Source organism: Apteryx rowi, unplaced genomic scaffold, assembly GCF_003343035.1.
Source record: "Apteryx rowi isolate R43461 unplaced genomic scaffold, aptRow1 scaffold_700, whole genome shotgun sequence".
In the NCBI taxonomy this organism is placed as follows: Eukaryota; Metazoa; Chordata; class Aves; order Apterygiformes; family Apterygidae; genus Apteryx; species Apteryx rowi.
The window spans coordinates 374,686-384,369 of record NW_020450984.1 but is presented as its reverse complement, the minus strand read 5'-3'; the positions used below and the strand labels follow the sequence as shown (position 1 = coordinate 384,369).

The 9,684-nt window shown below is 38.4% G+C and overlaps 1 protein-coding gene across 1 annotated transcript in view; it reads right to left on the bottom strand.

Annotated features, from left to right (window-relative positions):
* The window catches only part of KIAA1328 (KIAA1328 ortholog), a gene marked incomplete at its 3' end in the record, with an annotated part of 138,089 nt that overhangs the window by 58,500 nt on the left and 69,905 nt on the right, over positions 1-9,684 (bottom strand). Inside the window, exon 6 of the mRNA XM_026087091.1 lies at positions 8,476-8,603. Coding sequence (XP_025942876.1) covers positions 8,476-8,603 — 128 coding nt within the window. The remainder of the gene's footprint in view (positions 1-8,475; positions 8,604-9,684) is intronic.

Below are 9,684 nucleotides of genomic sequence, written 5' to 3'. Positions count from 1 at the left end.
TTTAAGAGTGACATTAACCTGCAAGGGGTCCTGGGTCCTTGACCAAGCTAAAGTACTTTACTTCTTTGTGAAAAGTCTTACATCTGAAGTTTTAGGGCAGAGACATTCACCAGATGCATCGTAAACTGGCAGTCTTCAGCTAAATTAGTGTCTCTCTGACTCAACTCCAGTATAAGATGTACAGAAACCAAGAGGAATTTTCGAGATTAAACACTGGAAAACACTGAAACTTTGCTTGGCCTGCTCCAGCTAACATGATTGCTGCTGCCTATGGAGAGGAGAACAGATAGGGAAAGACATAACCATGGAACCAAACCTATCTTTTACAGATTGGCTACAAGTGATTGTTTATTTCAAGGCAGAGACCAACCTCCAGGTAATCCAGACCTCAAAGACAGGTCTGATGACATCACTTAGTTTCTCCTACTTTCAATCTTGCAAAATAGCTCAGTCAGTCTGAAAAAACAGGTATCTGTGTTGTTAGCTTTGACTACACAAGTCTCAGATTATCAGCCTTCTTGCACAGACAAGGAAAACTCACACGTCCCTGTTTGTGATGATGGTAATATGAATCATCATTGGTACATGATGGTCCTGAATGTCTACATGGCCTGATTCTGCCTATGTGTCCCAAACTCTCAAAGCATAAAGGGTGAATTTCCAAAACGAAGAGAAACTCACATAATACCATAAATCTGAAAGTAGGAAGGAAATAGGCAGATGGGTGTTAYCTTTGAGACATTTTCTGGCATCTGCTGTGAATTGTTACAAAAATGTTATTCAATGCTTTCCTTGAATCAGAGACAGGTAAGTAAGTTGCCCAAAGCCATAATCACATGCATCATGTATGCAATCTTGCAATAAACACTATAGGTATACACAGCCACACGACTTGTGCTGATGCCACCTCACCAGATATATTCTACTTAAATAGTAGGGAAATGAGTCAAGCTCTCTCAAGAACTTTGCCAACACCTGGAATTTGTCCTATGGGGGATAAACTCCCAGAGAGTCTAGAAGAGTCCAGAGGAGTCCTTATAAATCTAAGTGGCAAGCTGTGCATCAGAAAAAAATAAGTTTGAACTTTTTGCAGCTCTGAATGAAAAACTCAACTAAATCTTAGGGTATTCGGAACTAACTCAGAGATATTTCTGCAGGCAATCATCCTGGTACAGACAGATAACGAATTCCCACCTTCTTAGCTGAAGAAAGTTACAGCCCTGACTTTCATGGAAAAAATCTTTCTGCCATACAAAGACCGACCAGCAGTGCCCTGAACAGATAATCACCTGGACTTTGTGAAATAAAGACATTTCTAATTAAGCAACCTGATCAACACAAAAACATGCGCTTTGCAGGCAAAAGATGGTAACCACTTTCTCTTTCAATACAATAATCACTAATGTCAAAACCACTATCTGGGATTTAAACTTTTGAATAAAATTATTCAGATTATGAAGTCCTACATGACACTACAGCCTCCATTCCTTTCAATAACAAGAAATAGCTACTTTAATCATTTGCACTTTAAAAAAATAAGGGCCTAATTTTTGGACTATGGCTACCAGTCCAGAAGTATTTTCACTTCTCATCAAAACAGGTTTTCAGAGGACGATCTCCTGAAAAAAGATGTGGAAGAGAGAACATACAATAGAATCATAGAATAATTCAGGTTGGAAAGGAACTCTGGTCATCAGGTCCGAACACCCACCCAAAGCAAGGTCATCTTCAAAGTTACATTAGGTTACTCAGTCTTGTTCAGCTGAGCTTTTAAAGTCTCCAAGGTGCTGGTTTTGAGCCGGGAATTCAGGAACAATCTTGATCACATCATGCTGGACCTGCCATGCTTAGAGAAGTTTAAGAAATCTCTTACCAGAAGCTAGTGAATCAAGCTGGTTGGAAGTACATGAGAAATTGATTTTCAAGAGTCTCAGATAAATTTCAAAAAATAAAAATAAAGCCAAAAATAGCAGAACCAAAGGGCATATGCATAGCCCAAATGGCCTACTGAAAATGCCAGCACACTGTTAGGGAACCCAGGATGTTTCGTTCCCAGCAATAAAGCAAGCAGATAGCTAACTCCAGAAAGCAAAGCACAGAAGTTTGCTTCCTTAAGTCCTATAGCATATTATGAAATCTTTGACTGCATGAAGTACAGTACTGTGAAGCCTTACATCCACTGAAGAAGCCTTGCTTGCACTTCAAACAGGGATTGTATATCATTAAAATATTGATATTAGAGAGTGCTGGTGAATATGGTCACAAAGCGCTCTCCCAAGAACCACTATACGGGTTACACTGAACAAACTGCATCATCTGATTTAAGAGTTTGTAAAGTGGTCCTCAAGGACAGGAGGTCTTCAAGGACAGGTGGTCATCTACTAGGAAATTCTCAAACTCAGAATACAGACCTGATGTTATTACTCTTGTCAAATGCTATCGCAGTCTGAGGCCAGGAGTATGTTTTGCTGGAAAAGACAGCATTGTCTTCTTTCCAGATTTATTCCCCAACAGAAAAATCCACAGCATATACAAGTGTCCACCTATGGAAAAGTTCCCCACAGCAGGGACAGTTTTTAAAGCCAAGCAGATGAAACAAAGAAGAAATCTTCAAAGAAAATTAAAAAAAAAAATCAAAAGATCCTAAAGACACTAGAGACAAAGTTGATTAAAGACAATAGAACAATAGCAAAGAGACAGTGAACCGGCACACATCTCAGTTAAGCAGTGGACTGCTCAGACCTCACTTAAGCAGTGAGCAGAGCGAAGTGCTTATCATCACTAATACAGCATCTTTCACAGCATGCGAGTAGACAGGGCTTTTAGGCAAGTCCAACAGTCCTACTGTGGCAAGCATTTCCAGGGGATTGAGTGCAGATGGACCTACATTGTGAATGTTAGCAATATGCAGATATTTTAATACTAATGTTTCCTTTTAGTTTAAATATTTGTATCTATCCACATTCTGTTTGGTGTTTTTTTTGTTTGTTTGTTTTTGTTTGTTTTTTTTTAAAGAAAACACAGGTAAATCAACTACTTTAACCTAGAGATGAAAAGAAAAGGCACAATTTTTTCTTCCTTGTACCAAGCTAATCTACGCCACACCACCTTAAGTTTGAAATTTCATTGCTAACCACTTTGAACACAGAGAAAAAGGTTCCCAAAACCTTACATTCTCAGCAGAAGACAGAAAGAATGAGGACAAAAAACATTATCTCCCTTTTACAGATAAGAAAGGCACAGAGAGAGATCAGTGGATTTGCTGAAAGTAGCACAGGTAAGGCAAGGCTATTCCCGATATTTACTCATGCTAAACCTTCGTCTCTGTCTGGCCTCCTAAAATTATACCAATACCTTTGGGTCCACAGTCAAATTAGTTCTTTATTTATTATGCCAATTCTCAAGTATCTTTCAGACAGGCTCATCCATTGTTCCAGTACAGCTGGGTAAACAGACAAAGTAAATTCAGTCATGCAAGTTTACCTTATAACATTCAAAACCCTTTGCATATGTGGGATTTTTTTTTCTTTAAATAAGTGAAGAATGTGTTTAAAGGTGACCTGTGTAGAAAAAAAGAAGTTTGGGAAAAAGCAGAAAGGGTGGGTTTCTGCTGACTGATTTTTTTCAATATCCTTTTCAAAGGAAAAATTCAAATAACCAATATTTGAAGCTTTGGTATGTAATCGCCCTTATTAAAGCAAAAAATGACAATGATACAGACAAGAATTTTAGTCACTGACATGAAAAGAAAGAGACTTCCTAGTCCTTTCAAGAAACAGTTTCGTTTGGATTTCATTGCGAAATGACACCACAATTGTATCAACAGTGCTGAAGACGAACCAGTGACTTAAAAGAAACAGTAATATGAAAAAAAAGTTTACAAAATTTAACCTCCCCCCCAAAAGTTAATCTTCTTAAGATTTTACAGTCTTCCCAAAGCAGAACATGTCTTACAATATGCTTGCACAGTGCTTAGTACACAACAATACCTCTTTCCTGATGACGGCCTCTGGCACTACTGGAATATAAACACTGAACAACAAGAGAAATATGGCATAATACACAAAAAAAGGAGGGAGGAGATACCCCACTGAAAATAAGAAATTCTTGATATTCCTTTCTGTCTCAAATTCTACCCACATCTATTCCATTTCTACATACAGAAACCTTAACAGACATACAGAACAATCTGTGCAAGCCAAGGGAATTAACAGATGTGCTGATAATCTTATACAAATAAGAAATAAAAGCTGCCAGCTGTACTTGTAAATTCAAAGATTAGCATGAATAGGCAAGGTTGAGACTACAGGTACTACCCTTCTTTTAAAAGAAAGTAGCTCAGAACTTCAATCCTGTAGAAAACCTCAGCCTCCTGTCCAAATCTTGGGATTCAAGTCCTACCCTAAGCTGCAGAACATCTACACGCTTTCAACAGCCAGAGACGTGCCAAAGTAAACTGGATTCTTGCCAGTGTTTGAGATGGCAGTGAAGCAGGGACTGTATAACTAGGTCAGACCTGATTACCTAAAACAAGGGCAATTTTCTTTACACCTCTGTGTAAAGCTTCTGAAAATGGCAAAGATTGAATGTTTGGGAGCCGCAGAAAGAACATCCAAAAATCATATTTGATAGAAGAGATTTAACTACATTTTAATATGGATGGTATTTTCAATTAATATCAGGGCAGAAACCTATTGTTCAGTAGAGCTCTTCACTTCCTTTACACAAGAGCTATCTCTTTGAATCTGTCTGAGTCAACTTTAGTGACCACTTTAATATTCACTTTACAATTAATGCTTCTTTTTATGGGTTGGTAGAAGGTAAACCAATTTCAGTTCAGCTTCTAGGTATTGAATTTATTATAAAAAGTTATGTACTTAAAACTCCTATAATGAAACCAGAGGCATCATGAGATATTAACCTAGAGTTAATGCTGAGAAGGCCAGTTTGAATAATTCAGTTCATGTCACCTTAAGTATCTTTTCAAATGGAATTAACTTTATCTCACACACAAAAAAAAAAAGGAAGCTCCATGTTCCTGTTACTGATTATTGGCTCCACAAGAGTTCTGTCTTAAATCATCTCACCACCATTTTCCCAGCAATTTTATTTCACTACTACCAGAATGTATGTTTCTTTAAATTTTGAGGGCAGACTTTTGTTATAAAGGAGCAATATTAGGTAAGAGAAAAACGTGATTTCAGAATTAGTGTTCCCTATCTATGTTGCTAAAACAGACAAAAATAATAAGTTAACACCAAAGTAGCTGCATTAGTTCAATACGGCTAAGGACCAGGCTGGTATTTCAGCCACACGTGCACAGCTACTACAGTCATTTTACTCCCATATACCTCCATCTCTTCTTGCAACAGGGCAATAAAAGTTTGGTAACACTTCAGTTCTCTTGACCTGTTACTTGCCTCATTCTAACACTAAAACCCAGCTTTTAAACGCCAAAAGGAAATGCTTTCAAATACCCGTTCAAGCCCGGGAAGTGGCAGTCTAATGGTCAGCATTATTCTACAGTAAGAAAGAGCGAGCCAGACAGGTAAAGAGAGAGTTATGCTAAGGTAGAAGTGCAGCACTGAAAATGAATCAAAACAAACAGGTGGAACAAATGGGAAAATGAACAGAAACAAGAAAGAACAGTTCATAACAAGCAGAACAAAGAGATACTTCAGTACAGAGTATAACTGTGCAGTCCTGTGCATATCTGCAAGACATAGGAAAACCAGAAAGGCATCTTATACTGAAGCACAGGTGGCCCAGTAACATCAGCATCCATCTGAAATAGGAAAGGCTAACTACCTYTCCTAGACAGCTCAGAGAAGTGAAAACTAAGTAGCAAGCCAGTATCTACTGATTTAAAGCCAAATGTACCCAGGATTTCCTTTAGCCCAGTCAAAATAAASAATAGGGGAAAAGATTCTCAATGTTCAAGGATTCAAACAAAACTCAGGAAGACTTCCTTCAGCCTCATCTTTAAACCAGTTTYACTAAGGCAGCTTTTTTCAGACTCCAGCTGCATGGGTGGAMGAAGGGAGAAAGCAAGCAAAAGCTTCAGCAGCTCAGGGAGAGCCAGGGTGAGCAGCACTCAGAGCAGGAGGAAAGGGTTTTGGTTTTCCCCTTCCCAATCCTTACCTCCTAAGATCCTCCCCTGCTGTGCTCCCAGTGACATTCCCCAATGATGTGCTTACACCAGGATGCACGTCCTTTTCCTGTCTTAGACAATGCTCAAACAGAACAAAAAGACCAACCACGATGCTAAGAGTTCACAGTTCAAGTATTAAGACAAGAGACAAAAGACAGCAACAAAAGAAATGTGTAAAAATAACACTGTAGTCCAACAACAAGCAGCCCAGTGTCCTGCTTTTTTTTTTGATAGCTATCATGCGAAAGAGCATGTTAGGGAAAGAATTGAAGCAATAAGGCAGTCCAGCAAATTTTTCCTGTGTCTGAGCCATAAGAAGCAGCACAGCGTGAAGGATTTGTTTGGGAGRAAAAAAAAAGGAACAATTTATAAAGCCAAACGCACACAAAATATAAGCAGCACCACATCCATTAGGACTGCACAGAAAGAGAAAATTGAAGAGGAAAGCTAGTTCTTCTAAAGGAAGTCAGAAATATCCTTACATGTTATGAAAAAGACCAGTTGAAATGTGCTTTGACAGTTTTTATCTATGCCTACAGAGCTTTGCACAGGTTAAGAGCGCTAAGGTGATTTCAGACCTGCTGGGCTGGAGCTGTAGACTAGGTAACTATAAACAAAATGTCAAGACAAGCCTGGACATAACATTTGAATTTGCATCTGTGGACAAAAGTTCCTGCAAGTATAGAGGGAAGAAATAACAGAATCAAACACAAGCTTGATAGAATCTTGCAAATGGAGAAGCCAGAAAAGTTCAAAACACTCCCTGTATATACACTGCTTAGAGTGATTAGGAAGACAGAAGAACAAGAAGAGATGAACATGGACTGCTGTACTGTCAGATGATGACTTGACAGTTAATGGCCCAAAGGTCTACTTTGTCTACTTGTATACTTTTTGGCACTGCAGATGTGATGGAAGACTGGATACCTTTATACCAGTAGCTAACCTGGAACAAGATACACATAGACTAAAGATGAAAGGTTTCAAGCCTAGCTCAACCTAAGAGAAGTAATGGCATCATCCCAAACCCAGCTACCMCAGTGCTGTTGGCTTAAATGGATTCCTCAGGACCGGTTTCCATCATGATCCCCCAGCCAGTTGCAGATCACAGGCAAGAAGCCTAGCATCATCCATTCTCAGAGAAAAAGGTTCTTATCCTAAGAGATTAACACCATCACAAAATGGTTGTCTGAGAAATGTACAAAAGAATGAAAGTAAAATGTGTATAGGTGAGCTGTTTATCAAGTTTTTAGCAATATCCAGCAAAATATCTTAGCAGAAAAAAAAAAAACAAACATACATTAGCAGGATAAAAAAAATTCTGCTGAAAATGAAATTAGAAGTATTGCTACCTGTATCCTGAACARAATTAAAAACACACCGCTCTTTTCACAGACTAAGCAGGTTCTGTCTATGCAATTTAGTTAGCAGGGAACCACTGAGAGGCAAAAAATCAGGCCATCTTCTGGAAACCTTGTGCTGATGACTTCACTTCTAGCTGTATTATAAGCCTTTAAGATTCTTCTAGCAATAGATTGAGAGCTCAATGTATATAAAAGGCACAGTCTTAGACAAGATTGATTCTGAATGGAGATCAGCACATGGAAGCAAGGGAAAGGGAATAGCAGGTAAGAATAACATTAGGTAGGGTACTTGCATAAATTGCCTTGTTTTTCAGGGTATAATTAGCTATCAACAGGGATGCAAATGAAGTGCCTAGTTCTCAGAAGAAATCTCATGCAACCACGCTTTTAAGTCTTTGAGCACATACAACTGAGAACCATTTTACCACTTAATTTAACACATTGTATCCCTAGTCTACATTTTCTGGTTTTTAACTGCATATACGATTTTGGGTCTTATATGAACAGCTCAAATCAGATGGACKGCCTTACAAACTTCATAAAGTTCATATTGATGAAATGCATTACCTGTAATCTCCTTTTCAACCATGAAAACCACAGTGAAAATTTTAAAAGCTTTATCTAAGTGACAGCAATTATTTTGTTTTTTAATAAAACAGAAGCAAAGAAAATAGAACATCTTATCTTTTTCTTTAGCAAAGAAATGGGTTCCTATGGTTCCTACTGCACTACAACATGGTCAATTAATTTCACCCATTTTATTGATCCAAAACTTGCCTCTAATAGACTCTTGCTTCCTTGCAATCCACGTATTAAGGAAAGGAGTCATGGGAAGCCAATCACAAAGAGTTTACAATCTTGTATAATACAAGACGATGCACTGCAGTTATAGCTCTAGAAAAAAAATGAAAAGATGTTTCAAAGATACCATTAAAAYGGAGATGAGAGAAAAGAGCTTACCTTCTGCTCCTTCTCCTTGGCAGCACTGAGTTCAGAGAGGGAGAGTGATAGTTTTTCTTGCTGCTCAGCTAGGTACTTCTGATAAAGGCTCAAAAGTTCCTGGCATTCTCTGTACTGTTGCTGCAGAGGTGAGACATCAGAAGTTAAGGGAAAAGTACTCTTTAGTGAATAGTTACAGTCAAACATATACCAACTTATTCTATGTAAATCTGATTTGCACCCGTAACAGTTCAATTTAAAAACAGATACTGTGTGTTTGAGTACTGCCTAATGATGATAAATCTGCCTGGAGACGAATGTTCAAGTACAGCCTTCTTTCTACTCAAAGTGGAAAAAGAAGAATTGCACCAAATTCTTTTATCATTGGAAAAGGGATGGCTGCAGGAGGCAGGTGATGACATTGTTTCAGTTGGTACAATTACAACCCTCTGATTTGTATTCAACAAAGACAGAYGCTACCAACGTTTATTTATAAATAAATAAATAGCCAGCCAAGTAAGTAAATTTTTAAGCACAATCCAATTTTTTTGGATTCAAAAGCCCACATACCCAAATCCAATCCCTTTGCTTGAGTACCAGCGGCTCAAAAACCACAGCCACAGATGCAGCGCTACGGGCCTTTTAGAGACCAGAAATGATTTTTGGACAGTAATCTGGAGAAGCAGCAACTGCGGTGTTTGCAAGGATATTAGCAAGCAACAGTGTCCTGCCTTGCTTGCAGCATTGAAATTCCAACAGGAGATAAATCTGCTCTTCACCTGTCATTGTGTAATTCCCTCCCTTGCTCATGTAGCATGGTAAACCATTTATGCTCCCCCTTCATCCCCCCTCACTTTTAATTATGCATGCAGATGGGATAAGGGCTCGCTGTCCAAAGAGATTACTCTGAATAAATACTTTAATAACAAGTCACCACAATTAAGGTAGGGAACAAAAACTTCTTCAATCTATAAAATGGTGTTGAGTTACAGATTTCCTTAACATTTTTATGATCTAATCATTGCTTCTGGGCAAATTCATGTTGCAATCATTTTTGCCAATCACGGCTGCATAAATAACTCACTGCTTTGTTATTCCCTGTTATGACCCTGGCTTTTTTCTTTCTTTTTTTTCTTTCTTTCTTCTTCTGTTGGGGGATGGAGGGGACTTGCTGGGTTTGGGGTGGGTTTTTTTTTTATGTCCCTTATTATCAAGGCTGAGAAAGAGGTA